The sequence below is a fragment of the Diabrotica virgifera genome, chromosome 7 (assembly GCF_917563875.1).
Source record: "Diabrotica virgifera virgifera chromosome 7, PGI_DIABVI_V3a".
In the NCBI taxonomy this organism is placed as follows: Eukaryota; Metazoa; Arthropoda; class Insecta; order Coleoptera; family Chrysomelidae; genus Diabrotica; species Diabrotica virgifera.
The window spans coordinates 189,627,243-189,654,435 of NC_065449.1; the positions used below are offsets into that span (position 1 = coordinate 189,627,243).

At 35.1% G+C, this 27,193-nt stretch overlaps 1 protein-coding gene across 2 annotated transcripts in view; it reads right to left on the reverse strand.

Moving 5' to 3' along the window:
• Positions 1-27,193, reverse strand: part of LOC114333041 (protein phosphatase 1 regulatory subunit 16A) — a 194,005-nt gene that overhangs the window by 39,286 nt on the left and 127,526 nt on the right. For both annotated transcript variants that reach the window (XM_028282864.2, XM_028282863.2), the window contains exons 3-6: positions 15,811-16,012; positions 13,174-13,417; positions 9,061-9,186; positions 8,928-9,003 (exon numbers count right to left, since the gene is read on the reverse strand). In XM_028282864.2, coding sequence (XP_028138665.1) covers positions 8,928-9,003; positions 9,061-9,186; positions 13,174-13,417; positions 15,811-16,012 — 648 coding nt within the window. The remainder of the gene's footprint in view (positions 1-8,927; positions 9,004-9,060; positions 9,187-13,173; positions 13,418-15,810; positions 16,013-27,193) is intronic.

Below are 27,193 nucleotides of genomic sequence, written 5' to 3' on the forward strand. Positions count from 1 at the left end.
AGATTGTAAAAATGCAGTGTATCAAATAAAAAAAAAAAAGATCAGAATACTGAAGTGCTACATATCTTTCTACAGGAGGTGTTAAATAAAATGAAAGATTAAGTAATCGTAAAAACCATAAAAACTAGAAAACTGATGTACTTTTCGTATGTAGTGAGACACCCAGAAAAGTACAGTTTGTCATATAGGTCTGGATCCCGCGTATGAAAAAAAGTTGATTAATAGCAAGCTGAAAATTTGTTAATAGCTTAAGGGTGTCCAGTCGGATAAACTTTGATATATGCGAACACTGGAACAGGGACAGTTTTAATTGTGGAACAGGTTAAAAATTTGGAACGGTCAGACCACGAAAACGGCACATTTATTTTGTCCGACAGATTAGACTTAAACTCTTCGAACACAGATTAAACTCTCATGCAAAAATCAGACTGCTATTTATCACCTGTCATAATTCCTGTCATTTGACATATTCTACATGTTCCACTCATTAAAACGCCCATTTGGTGATAAATAGCAGTCTGATTTTTGCATGAGAGTTTAATCTCTGTTCGAAGAATTTAAGTCTGTTCTGTCGGACAAAATATATGTGCCGTTTTCGTGGTCTGACCGTTCCAAATTTTTAACCTGTTCCACAATTAAAACTTCCCCTGTTCCAGTGTTCCCATATATCAAAGTTTGTCCGACTAGACACCCTTAAGCTATTAATAAATTTTCAGCTTGCTATTAATCAACTTTTTTTTCATACGCGGGATCCAGACCTAATACCTAGTGGTAACAAATATAAAAAAAAGCATACATTTGGGAAAAGTACCGATAGAAAGGGGTGATAAATACAAATATCTGGGAACCTGGATTTCAGAAAATAATGATCAAAAACAGAAAAAGGGTCAGAATAGCAATAGCAAGAAATGCTTTTGTAAAAATGAAAACAATGCTCTGCAACAAAAACCTTAGATTAGAACTGAGAGTAAGAGCTCTCTACGTGTTTTCGATACTGCAATATGGACTTGAAAGCTGGATATTGAAGCAAGAACACATAAATAAGTTTCTTCTTCTTCTTCAGGTGCCATCTCCGCTACGGAGGTTGGCAATCATCATAGCTATTTTAGTTTTTGAGGCAGTAGCTCTAAACAGTTGTTTTGAGCTGCATCCAAACCATTCTCTCAGGTTCTTCAGCCATGAAAATCGTCTTCTTCAGATGCTTTTTCTGCCATCTATCTTTCCTTGCATTATGAGTCGCAGGATGCCATACTTCTCGCCCCGCATCACATGTCCGAGATACTGTAGTTTTCTTTCTTTAATTGTAAGTTCAACTTCCTTCTCTTTACAAATTCTTCTTAGTACTTCGTTGTTCGTAAGTCTATCTACCCAGGAAACCCTCACAATTCTTCTATAGGTCCACATGTCAAAGGCGTTAAGTCGTCTCATTGTCTCTACATTTAACGTCCATGATTCCACTCCATAGTATAGTACACTGTATACGTAACATTTTGTTAGGCGTACTTTAAGAGCTAATGTTAAATCTTTGCTATATAGGACCTTTTTCATTTTCATAAAATTAGAACGTGCTTTTTCGATTCTGACTTTGATTTCTGCAGTGTAGTCATTATTTTCTGTTATAAGTGTTCCTAGGTAAGTGTACTTTTTTACTCTTTCGATCTGCTGGCCCTCTACTATCAAGATTTCGTTATTATTATGGTTGTTTTTACTAATTTTCATAAATTTCGTCTTTTTGATATTGAGAGAGAGTCCGTACTCCCTACTACACCTTACTATTTTACTCTGCAGGTCTTGTAAACTATCGGCTATTATTACTGTATCATCTGCATATCTGATGTTGTTAACTAAGACTCCATTTACTCTTATGCCGACTGTTTCATCTTCCAGAGTTTCTCGCATTACCTCTTCAGAATAAGCGTTAAATAATATAGGTGATAGTATGCAGCCTTGCCTGACTCCTCTCTTTATTTCCATTTCTTCAGATGTTTCTTTTTCAATTCTTACTATTGCTCGCTGATTGTAATAGAGGTGTGTTATTAGTCTTAAATCTCTTCCATCTATGTTTTTAGTTTTCAGAATTTCCATGAGTCGATCGTGTTTTACTTTATCAAACGCTTTATTGTAGTCTATAAAACAGACGTAAAGAGGACGGTAACATCCAAACATCTCTGTGTCAGCACGTCGAAGGAGAATAATGCCTCTCTGGTACCCATACCATTGCGGAACCCATATTGAGTGTCACTAATATCCAGCTCCAGTTTAGTGTATTCTGGCGTGGATAATTTTCAAGGTATGTGACATTAAGCTTATGGTTCGGTAGTCACTGCATTATTTGGCATTCACTTTCTTTGGCAAACACACAAATGCTGATGTCAACATTTCTCTAGGGATGACTCCCGTAGTATAGATAGCGTTGAACAGTTCTACTATTATGTCCAGGTTTTTCTCGTTGACCAACTGTATCAGCTCGCTAGGTAATTCATCTGGACCAGCTAATAAGCTACAGTTATTTGAAATATGGTGTTACAGAAGGATGCTTATAATAGCATGGACACAGAAGAAAACGAACATGGAAGTATTGCGAGAACTGGGCAAAAAATACGAAATAATAAACACAATAAAAGTCATCTGAAACTTCTCGTGGAACCACTTTCTGGTAACATCCATCTCTGTGTTTTACTATTTATAAGGCAAGGAGACGATGAATAAAGAAGCATTGAGAATGCTGCATAAAGAAGAATTGAAACATAAGCTGTTTTTTAATTTTCCATTTTACTCATATTTCGAGTACACGGAATCAACTTTCTCAAAACATCTAAGTTTCCTTTCAATTGCTTTGGTCTGACAATTACTTAGATATTTTGAGAGAAAAATCCTCAGAAGAATCTTTGGACCTTATCGCGACCCTAATAGCAGCCAATACCGAATGAGAACAATTGCTGAGGTCAAGCAGATGTATAGGGCGAGCGACATAGTCCAAGAAATTAAATCTCAGCGTCAAGATGGGCTGGCCATGTCCATAGACTCCCTAATAACCGCCTTGCCAAACTGATGTGGGAGGATGATCACAGAAAGATGGCCCTTAGGACGCCCACGAATGCGATGGAGAGACAATATATGGTCAGATCTAAGAGCAATGGGCCTACCCACACCCACTGACCCAACTATCATGGACGACCGTTCGAGATGGAAACGAGTTGTGCAGTCAGCCAAGACCCACCTAGAGCTGCATTCCCGGGAAATTACTATATATTAAACCTTCCAATTTTGGCGTTAAATCAGAAATTTTTTTTGTGAATTTGAAGGCCTTGGATGAGCCAATTACCCAGACATTTTATTTTAAAAACAAACAATTTTTTTCAATCAGAGGAATTTTTTCTGTATTTCTAACTCTACATATAACATAACATACTACTATCTAAAAATACACTGTTTTGGATGTAAATATTTTTTTGTATGTATTTATTTTTTTGTATGTATTTATTTTTTTTGTATATTTTTTTTATTATATTTTTAATTTGTTTTTGAAGATATTCTTCTTTAGCGGCGAATCGATTGAGGGTAAAATTTGATTGATCCGCGCGCATGCGCACACCGACAGTATGGTATTAGTTGTTATACGGGCTCTGATTGGGTGTTGAAATTTTGAAATGATCTGCCAATAATTGTTCAATATGGAGGTTATCGGTAAACAAAAATATTGTATATCAGTTTTTATTGATGTGTGGGCAGAAATAAAATCAAATTTATAATTATAGTGACTTTTTAAATAGTTTAGAAAAGCCGCAGGTACGTAATTCTAAATGTTTCAGTTGGAAATACCTAATAGTTTCAATACCTATCTATTTGGAAAATGTAAACAAAATAATGTAGTTACCTATTAGTAGGCAATGCTTTAATTTACATAATCTGATTACGACCAAACTTTCTACAAATCTTCATCTCATATATCGTTTTCTTACTCTATATTTTGTTGTATTTTATTTCGACAGAAATCAAACTAATAATTTCATTAAATTCATATAAATTTATGGTGTAAAAGTTTAGTTTGTGTATATTCCCACATGACGTATACGAGAGTTTGGTGCAGTTTGAAATGGCGTCAACTTTCGTACGGCGCGGTAGACGTGAAGTGGGTTCAAGCCCCAAGCAAGTTATTATTTTTTTATTTTTTTTTATAGATTTTATGATTGTAAGTATATTATTATATAATTTTTGAAGATATTCTTCTTTTTTGAAAGTGGTAGATAAGAAAGTTAGTTTGATTTTTAAATAAAATAAGTACAAATAACCTTTTAAGTATATTTACTTCGTTTAAATTACCTAATATATAACAGAAGAATATCTTCTTACGTGCGTACAAAGTACACACACATTCTTTTTTTTTTTTTCTTTTTTTTAATTGTTCTTTTTTTACCACGCTAAGACATAAACCCGATTCAATATCTCGGAGGTTTACATCTTCTTAGTTTTTTTTTTAAATCAGAATGTATCTTATCCATTAACAGAAACATTCTTTTGCTTATGCGATGGTCTGATTAATTTTGAAACATCCAGAATTATAACATAAATATTATTTATTTTCAATTAAAATTAGGTTTATGGAAAATTAGTAGATAGAAAATTACATTAATTACAATAAGACATTATCGTTATTATATTGGTGAAATCAACTGACCGGACGTTTAAAAAAATTACTCACTGCACTAAAAAGAATGAGACCTACATTAACAGAAAGTGCGTTTTCAACTTCAGCAAATTTCTGTACAAAAAAAAAGAGCCAGCCTGAAAGATCAAACACTCAACAATTTATGTTTTTTTAAAACATATTTCACTAATAAAAACAACGAAAATTCAGATTTAACACAAATTTATAATTTTCTTTTAAATTTTTGAATTTTTTTAATTTGTAATTTTTACAAATGTAAAATAACTATTATATAATTTGTAACATTTTTAATTTGTAATCAGGTTTATACGTTGTTATACTAATTGCATTGAAAAATTAAAATAAAAACAATTTCTTCTTTTTATTTTTAAATTTCCCGATTCCCGGGGTTTCAAAAGGGGCCGGGAAAATGGAGCTCTAGACCCACCCCGGGTTGTAGTGCCACCAGAAGAAGAATTAACTTTCGTTGGAATTTTTCCTAGACGAATGGACGGAATGTGACTGCATATTGTAAAGTCCCGTTCGTCTTTTTTATTCGTCGTCTCCTTGCCTTCGTCATTCAATCTTTGCTTGTCCACTGCTGGATATAGATCTCCCTCATAATTTTCCATCTATTTCGAACTTGTGCCTCTTACATTCAATTCCTATGACAACGTTTTAGATAATCAGTCCGACGTGTTAGTGGACGACCTATGCTTCGGTAGGCATCCTCTCTTGGTCTTCACTTCAGTATCCGCTTTGTCCATCTGTTATCTGTCATTCGAGCCACTTGACCTGCCCAGTTCCATTTCATTGTTGCTATTTTCTCTAAATCTACTGTATCAGCCACTCCTGTTCTTTGTCGTAGCTGGCGGTTTGGGATCTTGTCTCGTAATGAAACGTCCAATATAGCACGCTCCATCGCCCTTTGAGACACACGGATCTTTTGCACAGTTCTCCTTGTCATGCTCAACGTTTCCGCTCCGTAAGTCAACACTGGCAAAGCACACTGATTGAAAGTTTGCCTTATAAATAGTAAAAGGCAGAGATTAGGGAAGTTACCAGAAAGTGGTTCACGAGAAGTTTAAGATTTATTATGTATAAACATTTTCAATTTCTTTGCAACACGAAAATGCAGCAGCTGCATAATACTCTGGTTAAATCGGAGAGTGCAGGAAGAGTCTATACCGGTTTCGAAGGTTTTTTTCTCCTCATCAGTAGTCCCATATCCTCTTCTCTCCCATTTCCCCAGGCATCATACTTTGGGCCTTTCCGAATTGCAAAGAACGAAATGTCACGGATGTACTAGAGCCATCTACCGAAAAACAAAGTAAATTATCAATCGAAGCAGCACAGAAAACGACAATCAATATGCTCTTTAACCAGAGTATTATGCAGCTGCTGCATTTTCGCGTTGCAAAGAAATTGAAAATGTTTATACATTTTAATTCATTTACTCTTTTGTTGTGTACTAAGGAATCTTTCTTGTTGGAACTTTTACCACGCTGAGCAGATGGGTAGTGAATTATTTAAATTCTCTCATCTTAATTTTCTCGGCATCCTGTATGATTTATAATTTTTGAAAATCTCGGGAGGTTGTAACCAAAGAAAGTATTCCACCTGTTGTCAATTTGGTGGTATGGGAACGATATTTATTGTCGTTTTCTGAGCTACTTCGATTGATAACTTACTTTGTTTTTCGGTAGATGGCTGTAGTACATCCGTGACATTTCGTTCTTTGCAATTCGGAAAGGCCCAAAGTATGATGCCTGGGGAAATCGGAGAGAAGAGGATATGGGACTACTGATGAGGAGGAAAAAACCTCCGAAACCGGTATAGACTCTTCCTGCACTCTCCGATTTAACCAGAGTATTATGCAGCTGCTGCATTTTCGTGTTGCAAAGAAATTGAAAATGTTTATACGTTTTAATTCCTTTACTCTTTTGTCGAGTACTAAGAAATCTTTCTTGTTGGAACTTTTACCACGCTGAGCAGATGGGTTGTGAATTATTTAAAATTCTCTCATCTTAATTTCCTCGGCATCCTGTATGATTTATAATTTTTGAAAATCTCAGGAGGTGTAACCAAAGAAAGTATTCCACCTGTTGTCAATCTGGTGGTATGGGAACGATATTTATTGTCGTTTCTGTACTACTTCGATTGATAAGTTATGTTCGAGAAATTTATATTGTAAAACAGCTTTAAGGTCGGCAAAATTTGGTATTCTTTGTCAAAGATGTTTTAAGAGGCGGTTCGTTTGATGACATCTGTTTTTCACACCCACATAATCGGTCCCCTCAGACATTTACAAGTTTTACAAAACTTTTAGTTCAGTAGTATGTCTTACTGGAGTATAGGTGTGTGATTTAAAGCTCGATAATGGAGTGTAAAATGTTGTTTAATTTAAGATTAATTTATTAATTAATAATTAATTTTAGTACATACGATATGTCCTGCTTTAACGGTATATCTAAGTAAAAATAAATATTTTTAATTACATATTTAATCACAAGAAAAAACAACCAGCCTCCGAACTATATTAAAGGGGAACTAACAGGACTGACAAATCTGACCCATTTCACTGTATTGGTTACTTAAACTATACTTTGTTTTAAGGTTTATTGTTTAGATCTGGAACTTCTCATTTCTCTTTAAGGCTGTTTTATCGGTGCACCAAAACCTAGGGACAGTGTTTTCTCTGTTATTTACCGACAAAATGTCTCGAAATTTGGACACGTTATTCGAAATTATGTTGCCTTTAAAATGATGGTTTTACTTTTTTTATTTTTTTGAAAATTCTGTTGAAAAATTGGATTATACTGTTTAACGTTCTATTATAACCAAACTTTTTACGCCCATCACTTGGAAGAGTTTTTTTCTGTAATCGTTGATTTTTTTTCACCTTTCTGTGTCCAGTAATAATCGAGAAAAACGTGTTCTAACTTTGAAGAAAATTGCTAAAAAATACTGAAATCTAATAATGAAACGTGTTACTCATCATTGGCGCTTAGTTTCATCGTTATCACCTTCGTGACGTCAAATCTCATGAACGTACGGTCAGTCGGTCAGTTCGCTTGAATCAGAATCCATTTCCAGTTATTCATTCTTGTATTTTCTTCATCAACTTGCTTAGTGTTTACAGTTTACAAAATTCTTAGTTATTTTGAAAACATTAAAGTTCTTTAGTTTACGGGTATTTTTAAGTAATATATTATTAGTTTAGTGGTATAAGTTACAAGTTCTTTAGTTTACGCGTATTTTAAAGTATTACATTAGTTTAGCGATATAAGTTGACAAGATAAGAAATGAGTCCCAGTAAACGTCCTAGGCCAAGGAAAATGAGGGGAATTACACTACAGTAAGTATTTATTATTTAGGTATATACGAGTATTTACAACGAGTATTTTAAAACATTATCTACGATAATCAATCTAAAAAGGTATTCCCGACAAAACTAATTTGAATGGAGAATAATGCATTTGTTGTCATTAAACTACCCGTCCGCCGGCGCCACTGAGTAAAGATCGAACTGTAGATCGCACTCCCTACTTCAAATCAATTTCAAGTAGGGAGTCACGTGGGTCTGACGTAAGCAGTGTAGAAAAGTAAGTGATACGCCCATTTCAAATCGCATTGTGCCTCAACTGATAAAACAGCCTTAATATATGTCGCTACCGAGCGTCCGATACGCAAAACTAGTTTCATATCATAATTCTGCTTAAATACGCGGTTTGACTTCGTTTCGATTCAGAGGTGCTCATGTAGCCCCACTGAAGACGACTGGAGAAACCTCTGAAACCAGATGGATATTTTAGGGTACAGATACATATATTTATTCTCCCCCACTTCTTGAATCGTTCTTAGTATTTTTATTTCAAAAATTGTGATTAGGTTATCATTTCCAAAATCACTATTAGTTCAAAAAGACAAACAAACTATTGTGATCTATTGGTGTAGCAGTTTATTTTATTATTTTCTTATTATTATTTATTTGATAATCAATTTCGTGACACTGATGATCTCTTCTTTAATCTTTTCACCTCTGATGTAATATTTCTAACCTCAGCTCCTGTGGTTATAATTTCGTTTGATACTTACGCGCTTACGCGTCCATGGCACTAATCTATAGTCATATTTAGACACGCTTACGCGTTAACGGAGGTGAAAGGGTTAAATTAAAGGCTTGTTAGATATATTTGGGACGTGTAAGCTAGAAATACGATAACAATAATAAGTACAATAAGTTATAGATATAATACTAAATGTAAAACTTTTTTACCTGAAGGTGTTTCATCATGTTTATTCTTAGCATTTAAGTTTGCTCCTGCTTGTGCCAATAATTCTAGTACTTCCGGCTAAAAAAGTATGTACAACATAAAAAAATATCAAGAACTATGTAATTTAGTACTTACGTGACCCCAACAAGCTGCTGCATGACTAGGCTGCCATTCGTCTTTGTCTTTCACGTCAGTTCTCACACCCATCTCAAGAAGAAACTCCACTACAGATAGGTAGCCATTGGCGGCAGCAATATGTAACTGAAACAAAAAAGAAGCGTAAAAATGATAAATATAAAAATAGAATATAGGGTTTTTTAGTGCTGGGTTAACCTATTTAATTTTAGGTCACCGAAATATTTTTGGTAATCAGTTTTTCAGTACTAGGTTAGCGCTTAAACCCGTTAAATTTGATCAATATTTGACTCATTAGATAGGTTAATTCTGAATTTTGTGGTTACGCTTGCGCATAAGTGCAATGAATGCATTATAAGAGTATTGCTTGACAGAAAAGAGATTAGTTAGTTACGTTATTTTGTTTTTATCGTGCGAATTGTTCTACCTCGTTAAATAGATTGTAAGTGTAACAGGTATTTTTACATTATTATGTTTTAGATTGGTTTCACTATTAAATAAGTTGAATTTTTAATTTTGTGTATTTTAGGTTCAGTATGAACGGACAAACCAACGTTAGCATGCGGTCCAAAAACTACATATACCCGGCCCGGCATACCCTGCATCTCCTATAACTATTGCAGTTCTGAATTCTTCATTTTCAAACTGCTGATTTATTAGGGATTGAAAATGGTTGAATCATGGGCAGATCCTGGCAACCTCGCCACCTTGCCACAATATTTCGAATTTTTAAAATAACCTCTCCAATTGCACATGCGCAAGTACAATTGCTGCGGCCAACAGGAGAAAAGAGTTGTTATCTAACCGAGATATTGTCAACCTGGTTTACAGCAGTGAAAAACGCTAATAGGGTTAAAAAAAATTAAATACAATTTAACCTAGGATAGCTAACAAAACATTTTTAACCGCTCACTGAAAAACTGGGCCTTAGTATTTTATTCGGCAATACTGAATGTAGTTCATGTAATACTTTCTGTTATATTTTAAGTTATCAAAGTTATGTTATATATCCCAAAAGTCTACAATTAAGGTACTAGTACACTTTAGAAGACCAAAAATAAGCATTCTTTCAAGAATTTTTTTCTCAGAACCTTTATTAAAAATGAATAACACTTTTTACATATTGATATCTAACTCTTAGAAAATACAAAAAATATATCTTTTTTCATTTATGCACGTACACTAATATTGTACAGGGCGCCAAAGTCGAGGACTCGAAAAAAAGTAGTTCTGATGGCGGACAGTTAATCTCAGGATTGGGATCTCTGAAACAAAAAAATCGTACGGCCCTTGAAAAAGGAAGGTTTCTTACGTGACAATTTACCACCGTTAGTGAAAAATTCCGCAAAAAAAAGATTTTACGGAAATTTGAAAAATTTTTGTGAAAAAATCGCCAGTGTTTATTCAGTTTTTCATTGTTAAAAAATATTTATTTTTTGGTCAAATTGTGGTAAATTGTCACGTAAAAAACCTTCCTCTTTCAAATGGTGTACGATTTTTTTGTTTCAGATATTTCAATCCTGAGATTAACTGTCCGCCATCATTTTTCGAGGCTTCGACTTTTGCGCCCTCTATAATATTAGTGTACGTGCATAAATGAAAAAGGATATATTTTTTTGTACTTTTTAAGAGTTAGATATTAATATGTAAAAAGTTTTATGTTCATTTTTAATAAAGGTTCTGAGAAAAAAATAATTATTTTTGGTCTTCTAAAGTGTACTAGTACTTTAAAGTAAACAATATATTTTAACAGAAAATCCTTATGCGAGTATTCACAAGCTGTAAATGAGTTTATTTAGGATACGTTAAACAATACACATTGAAACGTTTATGTTTCAAATCGTAGAAGATACTGACTCAATCCCTCTTCTTCCTCCTCTCTATACGCAAATCATTGGCAGATTGATCATTATCATCGTCAGTGGTACTACAGTTCTAGTCGAGCCTCAACCTTCTCCAGTAGTCCCTGTTCATTGCTAAACGTTGCCAGTTTACTGCGCCGGTCTTCCTCATATATTTTCTACTGGTAGTGCTAACAGGGTTCGCCTGGGTGGTAGATTTCATTTGCTCTTAACTGATACATACCCAGCCCATCTAATTTGCCGATGTACCTATTTTTATGAAAGATAATATCTTCTTCTTCTTTTTGTATAGACATGACTCTGTCTGTGTTTTCAATATTCCTCTAGTAAGTTGTCGTTCCATCGTTTTCGTGGTCTTCTCACTGATCGTCTTCCTATTGGGGAACCGTCTCTCGCTGTCCTTACTACTCTATTTGTTGTCATTCGGCTTATGTGGTCATTCCATTCTACTCTTCTGTTTCTTACCCAATTATTAATGTTGTCCACCTTGCATTTTCGTCGTATATTTGTACTTCTAGCTCTGCAATCTTTCGAGCAATCTTTTTGTCCTCTCTGTGTGGGTCATGTTTCTGCCGCGTATGTCATTATTTATCTGATGACTGTTTTGTAAATTCTGCCTTTCATTTCTTTTCCGATATTTTTATTTCTCCATATTGTGTCATTCGGGCAACCTGCGGCTCTGTTTGCTCTATTTACTTGATCTTCCACTTCTGTTTCGAGCTTTCCGTAGCTAGATAGTGTGATGCCTAGATATTTAAACTCCATCACTTGTTCTACTATCTGACCCTCCAGCTCCAATTTACATCTTATTGGATTTGCTGGAATAACCATGCATTTTGTCTTTTTTGGGGAAATTAATATTTGTTAAATTTTCTTATAATTACCTTGAAAGATAATATATGACTACCATTTGCTATTTCTTTATACTTCTCATAGAGCTCGAAATTATATCACCTTCTCCTGTTTGTAGACTAGTTCATACATAGTCCCAACTTTTATGACTATTGCGTAGACATATTGCGTAGACACATTGTGTAGACACAAAAGCGCAAAACTTATCTGAGTTGCTGAAAGTATAACATCAAATTGATGATCAAGAATATGAACCATACTAAGTTATACTAAACAATATAACTTATACTTCAGGACATTGTATTTTTTTATTTACAGATTTTTTAAATGTTTCTGTTTCCTAAAGGTCTCCTTCCGTAAGTTAAGGAAACACTTAGCCATTTGTGTGCATACTTTCCATATACTCTACGTGATTTCCGTAAGTTAAGAACACTAGAGAAATATATTATTCTGTGCTATTTTCTATCCATATCTATTTCTATTTTTTTTTTCGAAAGACATTAACCCTGTGGAACTCCTCTTCGAAGGTTACGCACTTGTTGTGTCTTTTTATGCCATTTTATAGTTGCATATATATTATTTTATTTTTCTCTGAGGTCAGAGTGATACTTCTACGAACGTAGAGTACACACTTGAACCTCACATATACAGGGACTAGTGGTATTTTCATTTTGCCCCCTTAGCGAGCAGAAGAATCACGCACTGCCCCCTTAACATTCTTGTGAAGATAACAGATATCTTTAAACACGAGATATACCCGTGAGAATAATTGTAGACACTAGAACTTAATCCCGTTCTTCTTCTCAGGAACGTAAGGCGTCACAGGAGACCGGTACGGCCAATTCTGCACCGACCGATCCCCCTAGGGAACATGGCGCCCAACGTGGGGCCCAACAATCCACCCTTGTTCTTCGGTTTTCATGTTCTCTTGCTATCTTCCTGTTCTCTTAAAAAAATATTAAGAAATCTTAATAGTACTATAATTCGTTGTTTTTCCTATGGCGCTACGCTACATCCCAAATTGAGCATTTGTCTACTTTAATGTCTGCTTCAAAAATTAACGACTTATTGCCGCTAACACCCTTCACACCTTTGCTGCCCTTTACTTGTCTTCTTGTCTCTTCTTGAAAATCTCTCGTCGTCCATCCTACAACAAACGTCGTATGATTTATACCTTAGTGTTTTTGAATTCAATCTCCAGTTATTTCCCTATGAAATAATACCCATATCAAGATTGCGCCTTCTTCTTTTGTGTCTGTTTCTTTTCAAAAAATTTATTTTGAGCCCAAAATCCACAAAGTACTTATATTAATGAATGTGTAAGTTTGTACTTTAACATTTTCAAACATGGATCATACAATACAATATTTTCCAATTCACAATAAAATGTAAAACTTACTGGTGTAGCTCCTTGTTCATCGTAATACTCCAAATTTCCACCGGCTGCTGCCACTTTCTTTAAGTCTATCAACATTTGTCCTTCCGTTGCGGCCCTGGTGTCGTCGATGAGTTCTTGAGTGACACCGCGTTTCGCCATTTCCGTTTCGATGTAATCTAGAGCTGCATCGTCCTCGCATATATCGTACGGCATGTTGCCGTCAGCATTCACAGCTAATAAGTTGGCTCCTCTTGATATAAGAATCCTAAAACAGAATAACAATTTAGTACAAAGCTTAATTATTAGTTTTATTGTTTACAATTGGTCTTTTTGTCTTAAGTTCTAATTGAATTTTGTTAATATAGATTTCTGTCTCTATTAGCAATAACTTAATGCTTTGATTTAAGCCAAAATTCTGTTTGGAGCATTGAATTATCAATCCATCTCGGATAACCAAGCGGACTAGGCGGATGAAGGCTGAATTTCACTGATGGTATGGGTTATGTTGGCTTTGAGGGCCGCTTCAGTGTGTGGCTTATTCGTATAGACTTGCGACTTAAGAAAACCTTACAAGAAAGATTCTAACGGGGCGAAATCGCACAATCTCGGAGGCCATTTCACATCACCTTAACGTCAGATGAACATGCTCTCAAATCGCTGGTGCAGAATGTTCAATATGGCATGAGCTGCATGGTACGTACCATATCATTATTTCAGGCCAAAGAAGTTAATAATGGTGATGGAAAGTGATGGACCGATATGACGCTGCCAGCCCACAATCTACACCAAATAGTGACTTTTTCGGGATGTATCAAGACACTCTTGGACCTATCTGTATTGGTATCCTCCCAAATTCGACAAGTCTGTTTGATGACTTACAAATTTAACGCTGAAAATGATTTTTCGATGAAACTTTGATCGGTTTCCTCCATTCAACGAATTCACGTCGTTATCTATTCTCCGTTTCAAACATTAGAGTCAGTACGGTTGTATATTGCAAGTAGGTTTGCCATTCTGTGAATTATCATAAATAAATCCTCCTTCAGTATTCTACAGCAGGTAACAGCGGCAATCCTCTACAAGTACCTGCCTAAAACTACCTTTTACAGCCGATGCAGTGAAGATTGACAACGGTGTCAACAAGATTCTCATTTAGTTTGTATTGGGGGTATCCTTCGTACACTAAACCTCATGTCTGAAATGTGGTATAGGTAGTTTACTTTCAAACCCGGGTCAGTTTAATTTTATACAGGTGCAGATTCAAATCACGACGCAAAATTGTCCAAGTTGTGGTCTGTGAAAAGTTGAGCTCTCTTGAGCGACGTGAAATTGACTGCCTTGGATTCTCGCTCTCACGAACAGCGGCGATATTTTCGGCGGATCTTGCGTTTCATCGATGTACGATTGTAGGTTGATTGTTTACTAAACCAGTGTGAATAAACTCAAATTTATTCACCACACTGCGAATAGTTCTCTTAGTAAGACGATTATGGAGACCGTAAAATAAGAGAAGCGCGAGGACGTTTTCCGAACAGAACACACATTTTGATAAAACAATTTTATCATTTGCACTTGTTGTTGTACGCTATATCCATTCTGGTCATTTTACAGAACATACTAAATAAATGACAGCCAATTGGACAGATGAGACTTTTTTCAGTGCGTCATTAATTTTGACGTCATATAGGATTTTAAGACGTTCGCAAATCATTACATGACATTTTAGTTAAATCTGACACTTGTCAGAGTATTTATATTTATATAAACATCAATATTTATACAAATATTTGCCACAATATTAATATTTAAAATATTTTAATATAAAAATAAAGATATATAAAATCTATTTCTTAGGCCAGTATTATATTAGGCAAATGGTGACGCCACCACGATGCTCCACCAGTGACTCATTACGTCACGAGGCATTTAAGTAAATGAGACCTATTAGGTATGTAGGTATATAGAGACCATATCGGCCACCAGCTGCCCATAATATTTTGTGTGCTTTCATTTGGTGGAGCCACTAGTTGCGTCACCAGTTACCTAGTCTAATAATGGCCTTAGACTAAGTAACTGGTGACGCAACTAGTGGCTCTACCAAATTAAAGCACACAAAATATTATGGGCAACTGGTGGCCGATATGGGCAACTGGTGGAGCAGGAAAAAGATTTTATATTTCTTTATTTTTATATTAAAATATTTTAAATATTAATATTGTGGCAAATATTTGTATAAATATTGATGTTTATATAAATATAAATACTCTGACAAGTGTCAGATTTAACTAAAATGTCATGTAATGATTTGCGAACTTCTTAAAATCCTATTACCGGTTACCGTAGTCTTATAGGTCTCATTTACTTAAATGCCCCGTGACGTAATGAGTCACTGGTGGAGCAACTTGGTGGCGTCACCAGTTGCCTAATATAATACTGGCCTTAATCATTACAATAATAACTAGACTATAACCAATATTTTTTAAATTAATACAGCTTTATGTTCCTGTTACATCTGGCTATCAGACATTAGTCACTAAAACACTAGTAAAATTTGGTGTATATTCGTTATAACAGCAGCTTAAGTTCTTAAGATTTTTGACGATTTTATTAATGAAAACTTTCACGGTTCATACGATTCTGAAATAATAATTTACTTACCTTACTAGTTTCAAATGACCACAAGTAGCTGCGGCGTGTAAGGGTGTCCATCTTTCGCTATCCTCTGCATTCACGTTAGCGCCGTACTCCAATAATAATAGTAACATTGATTCATTATCATCAATGCAGCATTGGTGCAGAGCTGTGAGGCCATCCTCGTTGCAAGAATCCGGACTCACGCCTTTCATTAGCAACCTTCGAACTAAAAAGATCTCGTATTAATATGGTTTATTGAGAGTTTTACATACGTGCAAGAATATTCGACCCTTTTAAGCTATAACAAGATGTTGAGAAAGTATACCCATTTCAAAAATGAACAAAAAGTCATCAAATGCCTTTAAAAGAGCAAACCAACTAGCATCGGCAAAAGACAAAATCAAGATACAAGTATCGGCATCATTTAAGTTTACTGTACCGAGACCTGATGATGCTTTGCATATTTAATAAAGCGAAACCGGTCGTCTGGGATAAAGAAAAGTGATTGTAAGTGTATTTGTTTATTTCATTTGAAGAGCCAGGGGAAAGAACGATGAATGTGTATCCAGAAACATTTTTGGTAAAATGAAAAACAAAGTTATATTCAATATCTAACTACACATAACCAAACTTATATGGAATCACCATGTATTTTCAAGTAAGATTCATTTCTTTTGAAAAAACTTGTTATTGTTGCGAAGAATAAAGGTTTTTATTGAAAATAAACAAATCTATACGACAAGCAGATAGTACAGCTCGGTTGGGTATATGGAAGATGTTCAACAGTGAACCATTTTTTTTGAAAGCTCAAAAAATAGGTAAAATTAAAATTTAAAATATATTTTTTGCGTTTAAACTACAGAATAGAGTTTCTAAATTATTGTTTTAAAGTGTATTTTTAATTTTAACAATTTATGTAATAGATATTAGTCTTTGTTTGTTAAATGTCATTTGATTAACTGTGGACCAGGGGTGGTCCACAATGAACCATGAACAATTTTACAGTGAACCAACAATGCAATAATCAAAAACAAGTGGGAAAAAGTATATAATTTTTATTTAGTTAATGTTTTATTACAAAAATGGTGCTTATTAAACAAACAAACGTAGTTCTGCTATTGGCCTCTATGGAGAGATGCGAATCGTGGTTATCCATGATGAGTAATGGACGGATTTTCAGGAGTTGAATTGGTATGATGGATAAATTGTTTTATTACGCCAACAAACAGATTACTATTCATCCAACCAGATGGAGCCGCCAATCCTTACGTCCCAGAGGGAGCTCCGTGCAACATCAGGTCTCTATAATTCTTTCTGGGAAAAACAATGGCAGGAGGTATTGCATGCACTGTTGCGCTTACCATGCAACATGTTGTAACCAAAGTTCCATTTTCACCGCTAGTAACCATTCCGACATTCGACAAACCAGTTGGGGCAATTACCTTTTGGGGTTTCTGAACAGTTGATGTTCCCGTTTCGTCCAAATTATAAATGCCTGTGCCATCAGCAAATTTGTTATTTCTGTTAAGAACATTTGATAAATTATCAAAAAAGGTTTTCACATTTTCTCGGTTAAAGGACGTTGCTCTTGCGAGACTGCAGGGTTCTGGCTTTCTCAACGAGATATCTGGATGTCGATTTCTAAAACATCTAAGCCATTCTACACCAGCTATGGAATTTCTTTCCCAGGAATCTGGCATTTTAATGTTGTTTAGCCTCGCCATTTCATAAGCAACTTGCCTGCAGTCTTTTGTGGTGAGTCCGTAGAATTTTAGTGCACAAATCTTGAAGTATCCAATTAATACATTTTCTTGTTCTAAAGAAAAAACTCGATTTACTTCGTAGTTGGGAACCAAAGAAATGTTGCCTTGATTTTCTCTTTTTTACATAGCGGCGAAGTGTAGGATAAGGAATTTCGGCTTCTTTAGCTGCCTTTCGTATACTCATGTTTTTTCTACTGCTTCTAAAGCCTTTCTCATATTTTCCTGTGTAGTTGCTCCAATTTTTCTTTCCTTAGTTTTGTTTCGCGGCATTCTAGAAAATAAAAACGTAAAATTGTTATTCTAGAACGTGTTTAGTTCGAGTCTAATAAATAAAAACAATAAACATAAATGTACTTTTTAAGTAAAGTTAACTAAGTTCACATTTTTTTTAAGAAACACTCACAAAAAAGTATCTGGTCCACAGTGAACCGGTTCACTGTGAAACAAGGTCGATTGTTTCACTGTGTACCACCCTGTACATTCCTATATTTTAGATTAGAGAAAATAAGAAAAAAGCTTAACACACTTGCAACTATTTTACATAAGTATGGCCAAATACCTATAGAAAATTATGTAAAAGGTTTGCTCTTAAATATAATCAACGCATGGACATTAAAAATCGTAATACTTACTTTAAATATATAAGTTTTTTCCTCTAAAAACAACAATTGGCTCCACCTCCTATAAACTTTGCAGCACGTGCCGGCTAACTGACCGGATGAATTTGTAAAGCGCTGGTTTCCTCGAAAGTGGCACCGACAAACTGCGACCGTGGCACTGCGATGAATTACGTCAGATTACGGTGAAAAATTCAATGTTCTTCACTGCGGCAATGGAATGTGCAAGCTCAGCAAGCGGTGGCTTCCAACGCATCCTTGGAAACCATCGCTATTATTTTGCATGGTACCGTTTTTTATGATGTCATTCATCGCAGTGTTACGATCGCAGGTTGTCGGCACCGCTTTCGAGGAAACCAGCGCTTAAGTCAACTGTGGTTAATATTCGTAGAACGCAAGTGTCTGGCGTTGCCAGATTTCCTAATATTTCGGTGGTTCACTGTACCCCACTGGTTCACTGTTAAACATCTTCCCCTAGGTTATTTGTTTGAGTTACAAATTGAACGAAAACAAATAAACTAACTTTTGCGTCCAAAAACGAAAATATGCGTCATATGGGGTTATAGAACTTACAACGGGGAAAGATTATTGGTCTTGTGGAGCAAGTAATATGTCTATTAAGCTAGAAAGACCATTTCATAAGGGAGCCATGAGACACACCCCATATTTTTTTGCTATTTTATTGCTAATTTATTACGCAAATTAAAAATTTATTGCTTCATCCCCTTCAGAGAAACAGGTGGCCATTCCAGCTTAATATTAAGCTAGAAAGGCCAACATTCATATATCCGGAACGAAAGTATATAGAGAGTTGCTTCCGGTGGTCTATTTTATTGCTAATTAATTGCTAATTTATTACGCAAAACAAAAATTTATTGCTTCATCCCCTTCAGAGAAACTGGTGGCCATTCCAGCTTAATATTAAGCTAGAAAGGCCAACATTCATATATCCGGAACGAAAGTAGATAGAGAGTTGCTTCCGACGGCCTATTTTATTGCTAATTAATTGCTTATTTATTATGCAAAACACAAATTTATTGCTTCATCCCCTTCAGAGAAACAGGTGGCCATTCCAGCTTAATATTAAGCTAGAAAGGCCAACATTCATATATCCGGAACGAAAGTAGATAGAGAGTTGATTCCGGTAGCCTATTTCATTGCTAATTAATTGCTAATTTATTACGTAAAACAAAAATTTATTGCTTCATCCCCTTCAGAGAAACAGGTGGCCATTCCAGCTTAATATTAAGCTAGAAAGGCCAACATTCATATATCCGGAACGAAAGTAGATAGAGAGTTGCTTCCGGTGGCCTATTTTATTGCTAGTTAATTGCTAATTTATTACGCAAAACAAAAATTTATTGCTTCATCCCCTTCAGAAAAACAGGTGGCCATTCCAGCTTAATATTAAGCTAGAAAGGCCAACATTCATATATCCGGAACGAAAGTAGATAGAGAGTTTCTTCCGGTGGCCTATTTTATTACTAATTAATTGCTAATTTATTACGCAAAACAAAAATTTATTGCTTCAACCCCTTCAGAGAAACAGGTGGCCATTTTAGCTTAATATTAAGCTAGAATAGCCAACATTCATATTTCCGGAACGAAAGTAGATATAGGGTAGCTTCCGGCGGCATATTTTATTGCTAATTAATTGCTGAAAGATTGAGTTTACAAGAATTTACAAACTCACCCCTTCAACCCCTACCGTTATCATCATTCCCCGGAATTCACAAAAAGTGAAAATAACCAGTTTAAAGAGCTAAAACCAAGTACGTATTTTTTGCTCATTAATTACTACATGTCTAAGCCAAAAATAAATGTTTTCCTTCCTCCCCTAACGAGCCACAATGGCTGCAGCGGTTTAATACTTCAGGCTGCAATACTCAACACTCCTATTTCAGGAAAGAAAGCATATTTCAGGTTTCAGGAAAGCATTCTGGCGGCATATTTAATTTTTAATTAATTGCTGAAAGATGGGTTATACCAGTATTTACAAACTCACCCCCTCCAACCCCTACCGTTATCATCGTTACACGGATTTCACAAAGCGTGAAAATAATCAGTTTAAAAACTTAAAACCAAGTGGGTATTTTTTTCTAATTAACGGCTGCAGGTCTACGCCAAAAACCAATTTTTTGCTTCATCCCCTAACGAGAAACAATGGCTACTGCGGTTTAATTCTTAAGCTACAATACCCAACACTCCTATTTCAAGAACGAAAGCAGATAGAGGGTCGTTTCCAGCGGCATATTTTATTGCTAATTAATTTCTGAAAGATATGGTATACAACAATTTGCAAACTCACCCCCTCCAACTCCCACCGTTGTCATCATTCCCCGGATTTCACAGAAAGTCAAAATTACTAGTTTAAAAAGCAACTGCTGCAGGTCTACGCCAAAAACGATTGTATTGCTTCATCCCTTAACGAGCAACAATGGCTACTGCGGTTGAATACTTAAACTACAACACTCAATTCTCCTGTTTCAGTAACGAAAGCAGATAGAGCGTCGCTTGCGGCGGCCTATTTTATTGCTACCTAATTGCTTATTTATTACGCAAATTACAAATTTATAGCTTCAATCCCTTCAGAGAAACAGGTGGCTATTCCAGCTTAATATTAAGCTAGAATAGCCAACGTTCACATTTCCGGAACAAAAGTAGATAGAGGGAAGCGGGTATTTTTTGCTTATTAATTGCTACAGTTTTAAGCCAAAAATGAATGTTTTTCTTCATCCCCTAACGAGCCACAATGGCTACTACGGTTTAATACTTGAGGTTACAATACCCAACAGTCCTATTTCAGGAAAGAAAGCAGATAGAGGGTCGCTTCTGGCGGCATATTTTATTTTTAATTAATTGCTGAAAGGCGGAGTATACCAGAATTTGTAAACTCACCGCCTCCAACCCCTACCATTATCATCGTTCCCCGGATTTCACAAAGAGTGAAAATAACCAGTTTAAAGACTTAAAACGAAGTGGGTATTTTTTCTAATTAATTAACTTCTACGCAGGTCTACGCCAAAAACGAATTTTTTGCTTCATCCCCTAACGAGCAACAATGGCTACTGCGGTTTAATACTTAAGCTACAATACCCAACACTCCTATTTCAGAAACGAAAGCTGATAGAGGGTCGCTTCCAGCGGCCTATTTTATTGCTAGTTAATTGCTGAAATATGTTGTATATAACAATTGACAAACTCACCCCCCAACCCAATCGTTATCATTCCCCAGATTTCACAGAAAGTGAGAATTACCAGTTAAAAACCTTAGACCAAGTGGGTATTTTTTTCCTAAGTAACTGCTGCATGTCTACCCCAAAAACGCTTTTTTTGCATCATCCCCTGAAGGGCAACAATGGCTACTGCGGTTGAATACTTAAGCTACAACACTCAACCCTCCTATTTCAGGGGCGAAAGCAGATAGCTGGTCGCTTCTGGCGGCCTATTTTATTGCTATATTATGCAAAATAAAAATGTATTGCTTCAACCCCTTCAGAGAAACAGGTGACTATGTCAGCTTAATATTAAGCTAGAATAACCAACATGCATATATCCGGAACGAAAGTAGATAGAGAGTTGCTTCCGGTAAAAAGTAGATAGAGGGTAAGTATGCAACGTCCTTAAAAAACGAATTTACTAAGAGAGTTGACCATAATTTTTGCACTTATGCGTGCTAATAATAAGCTGCGAAAGAATTTAAGCATAGGTACCAAAAAATTAAAGCAAGTGTTGTTTATTTCATTTTAATTTATTTTATCTTTAATGTACATTGGTAATCTGGGCGCTATTTTTTTGTTTCTTTAACGAAAAATGATTTTTCTAGTAAATCATCGAAGCCCATCCAAGATGTGTTTCCTCTTCGATAGGTATAGGTTATGTAGTGACCACATCGATTTTAATTAAATCAGAATCATTCATTAAATCACTGGTTCCTCCTAAACCAGTGTATCCGATAGCACCCGTTATTACTAGCTGATGATCGTCGTCGTGCAGGGGCGTCATTTGGGCGTCCAGGGGGGGCATTTGCCCCCCTGGCCCTAAAAATGACTGAAATTTACAAAAAATACATTAGTATTCATCATAACATCATATATAGTGTATTGTATATATAGTGCTTGCCCCCCCCCCCAAACAAAATTTCAAATGACGCTCCTGTCGTCGTGGGGTATGTTTAAATTTTTATGGAGTGTCTTTAATGGTATGGTTTTAATTTCTTCATGTTCATTATAGACTTGAAAAACCACAACATCCCCTGCAATGAATGTAAATTAATTAACTTTTGTTTTTTATAAAATACCTCTAGAGAATTTGGAATGAAATTGAGTACAAAAAAGACAAAAAGGGTGGTCATTAGCAAGCACTTAAACAGAAGTGTGAAGGTCAATGTCAACGAAACAGATCTGGAAGGAGTGAAGGAGTAACAAGAATAACGTACCTTGGAAGCAACCTTGATGAAACTTTGTACCACTCACTGGAAGTAAGAACACATCTGGAAAAGGAACGTACAGTGTTTTACAAAATGCAAAAAGTTCTATGCAGCCTCCAGCTGGATATCTCATTGAGAACTAGAATACATAAGTGGTATGTTTTCTCCATCTTCCTCTATGGGGTTGAAGCCTGGACAATGACAGCAGTAACACAAAAAAAATCCAAGCATTCGAACTCTGGTGCTACCGTAAAATGCTCAGAATGTCCTACGTAAGCCATACGACAAATGCGGAAGTCTTTCGGAGGATGAACAAGGAAACAGAGCCTATGATTATAATAAAAAAACGGACAATGGACAAATATGACCTTCATAGAACTATCCAGGATGGCTGCAAATAAGATTAAATGGTTAAAGGTAATGGTCAACGTCCTTAAGGATAAGGCACCGTAAGAAGATAAAATATATGAGTAATTCCACATAAATTCTCTATATTTCTGTCACAGTTTGTGTATTTTTTGAAATTTAGGGGCATGCTTCTGAAACCACTTTTTGTTCGTTCTTTAGGACCTGAAAGTCAAGCTTTTTTGGAAATTGAAATTGAAACTTATGTCGAAATCTGTCCGAATTATCTTTCCTTTCCTTGTTTGCATTCATTAAATGCTATTTTGTAAATTGTTTGGTACAATATATCAACACTCTCGATGTAAACTTGCACGCTAAAGAAGATGACCTTAACATAATTTGTCTAAAGTCCAAAGTAACGTTCCTATTACCTATTTTTGAAAAAGAGACAAGTGTATTTTAGCATGTTTTTAAAGCAAAGGAACATTCCTACTAGCTATTTTTGAACAAGTGTATTTTAGAATTTTTTGCGGTTTTCTGTACTCCGACTATAATTTCAACACAAAAAAAGATACAAGAAACATTTCCATATGGCATAAACAGAATTTACCTAAAACCGTAAGGAACTATCCTATAAGCTATTTTTTAATGAGAGATTAGAGTATTTTAGCATGTTCTTTTTTTTTTCATTTTTATGCATTTATTTGTAGGTACTCTGGTCATAATTACAACGATAAAAAGTAACAGGTCGGTAATATTTTCGATGTAAAATTTTACACTGAAAAACATGATACTAACAGAATTTAGCTAAAGCCTGAAGGGACTTTCCTATAACCAATTTTGGAAGGAGAGATTAGTGGATTTTAAAATGTTTTTTAAGCTTAATTACTTTTTCTACAATCCGTTTTGATGAGCCATTTTGGTGGTGATTTAGTTTGAGATTTTTAGCTGAATACCATATTAAGAACAGTAAGGGTATTCTCTTAAATTACTTTTAATTATAAAAGTATTATTTTTAAATCAATTGATCACGAGAACGGCACATGAAGATGGATTGTAGAAAAAATCCACTAACATCTACTTTAAAAATAGCTTATATGAATGTTCCTACGAGCATTGTATTAATTATTCTATTAGCGTCATCTTCTTTATCCTGCAATATTAAATCCAAAATGTTACCTGATCCTTTTTTTAGGGTTGATATTATGGACAGAGTGCAAATAAATACATAAAAATGAAAAATGATGCTAAACTACACTTGTCTCTAATCTCTCCTTCCAAAATTGGTTATAGGAAAGTTCATTCAGGCTTTAGCTAAATTCTGTTAGTATCACGTTTTTCAGTGTAAAATTTTACATCGAAAATGTTACCGACCTGTTACTTTTTTATCGTTGTAATTATGGCCCGAGTACAAATAAATGCATAAAAATGAAAAAAAAAACATTCTAAAATACTCTAATCTCTCATTAAAAAATAGCTTGTAGGTAAATTCTGTTTATGCATATGGAAATATTTCTTGTATCTTTTTTCGTGTTGAAATTATATTCGGAGTACAGAAAAACGCAAAAAATTCTAAAATACGCTTGTTCAAAAATAGCTAGTAGGAATGTTCCTTCGCTTTAAAAACATGCTAAAATACACTTGTCTCTTTTTCAAAAATAGGTACTAGGAACGTTACTTTGGACTTTAGACAAATTCTGTTAAGGCCATCTACTTTAACGTGCAAGTTTACATCGACAGTGTTGATATATTGTACCAAACAATTTACAAAATAGCATTTAATGAATGCAAACAAGGATAGGAAAGATAATTCGGACATATGACATAAGTTTCGATTTCAATTCCCAAAACAGCTTGACTTTCAGGTCCTAAAGAACGAACAAAAAGTGGTTTCAGAAGCATGCCCCTAAATTTCAAAAAATCCACAATCTGTGACAGAAATATAGAGAATTTATGTGGAATTACTCATATATTTTATCTTCTCCTTACGGTGCCTTATCCTTAAGGACGTTGACCATTACATTTTCCCATTTAATCTTATTTGCAGCCATCCTGAATAGTTCTGTGGAGGTCATATTCGTCCATTGTCGTAGGTTTTTAAGCCAAGAGTTGCGTCTTCTTCCTGGTACCCTTTTGCTATTGATTTTGCTTTCGATTATTTTCGTTAAGTTGGAGCAGTTCATACTTTTGATTTCTTACGATAAAAAAAATTGTATTTTCCGTTTTTTTCTTATAAGCATAAGCTCTGTTTCCTTGTTCACCCTCCGAAAGACTTCCGCATTTATCGTATGGCTCATGTAGGACATTCTGGGCATTTTACGGTAGCACCAGAGTTCGAATGCTTGGATTTTTTTGTGTTACTTCTGTCATTGTCCAGGCTTCAACCCCATAGAGGAAGATGTAGAAAACATAGCACTTATGTATTCTAGTTCTCAATGAGATATCCAGCTGGAGGTTGCATAGAACTTTTTGCATTTCATAAAACACTGTACGTTCCTTTTCCAGATGTGTTCTTACTTCCAGTGAGTGGTACAAAGTTTCATCAAGGTTGCTTCCAAGGCACGTTATTCTTGTTACTCCTTCACTCTTTCCAGATCTTTGTTTTGTCACAGTGTGAAGGTCAATGTTTTGTCGACATTGACCTTCACACTTCTGTTTAGGTGCTTGCTAATGACCACCCTTTTTGTCTTTTTTGTACTGAATTTCATTCCAAATTCTCTACAGGTATTTTATAAAAAACAAAAGTTAATTAATTTACATTCATTGCAGGGGATGTTGTGGTTTTTCAAGTCTGTAATGAACATGAAGAAATTAAAACCATACCATTAAAGACACTCCATAAAAATTTAAACATACTTCACGACGACGATCATCAGTTAGTATTAATGGGTGCTATCGGATACACTGGTGTAGGAGGAACCAGTTTGTCTGATTTTAATGAAAATCGAGGTGTTCACTACATAACCTATACCTATCGAAGAGGAAACACATCTTGAATGGGCTTCGATGATTTACTAGAAAAATGATTTTTCGTTAAAAGAAACAAAAAAATAGCGCTCAGATTATTAAGGTACATTAAAGATAAAATAAATTAAAATTAAATAAACAACACTTGCTTTAATTTTTTGGTACCTATGCTTAAATTCTTTCGCAGCTTATTATTAGCACGCATAAATGCAAAAATTATGGTCAACTGTCTTAGTATATTCGTTTTTTAAGGACGTTGCATACTTTATTTTAAATGTACAGATTTTAGAGAATCTGATAATATTACCATTTGGTTATTAAAAAACGATATACAAAATCTGAGCATTGGGTCACGTGCTACAGATATGTGATAATGGATATCGACAATTTAACATAGACTTTAAAGTATAAAAAACTCTACAAATCAATATTGAACTGTACAGATATTCTTAATGAGCATTTAAGAAAATTATAAATGAAATATGAGTGTTGGGTACTGTGGGTTTATTATAAAACTGCAGTAGCCATTCTTGCTCGTAAGGGGATGAAGCAAAAAATTCATTTTTGGCGTAGACCTGCAGCAATTAATTAGAAAAAAAATGCACACTTGATTTAAATCTCTAAACTGGGTATTTTCACATTTTGTGAAATTAAGGGGATGAAAATAACAGTAGGGGTTGGAGAGGGAGTGTCTGTAAATGCTTCTATACCCCACCTTTCAGTAATTAATTGGCAATAAAATATAGCGCCGCAAGCGACTCTTTATCTACTTTCGTTCCTGAAATATTAGTGTTGGGTATTGTAGCTTAAGTATTAAACCGCAGTAGCCATTGTTGGTCGTTACGGGGATGAAGCAAACAATTCCTTTTTCGCGTAGACCTGTAACAATTAATAAGCAAAAAATACCCACTTGGTTTTAGGTCTTTAAACTGGTTATTTTCACTTTTTGTGGATTCCGAGGAATGATGATAACGGTAGGGGTTGAAGGGGGTGAGTTTGTAAATTCTTGCATACCCAATCTTTCAGCAATTAATTAGCAAAAAAATATGCCGCTGGAAGCTACCCTCTATCTACTTTTGTTCCAGAAATATGAATGTTGGCTCTTCTAGCTTAATATTAAGCTAGAATAGCCACCTGTTTCTCCGAAGGGGTTGAAGCTATAAATTTGTAATTTGCGTAATAAACAAGCAATTAATTAGCAATAAAATAGGCCGCCGGAAGCGACGCTCTATCTGCTTTCGTTACTGAAACAGGAGAATTGAGTGTTGTAGTTTAAGTATTCAACC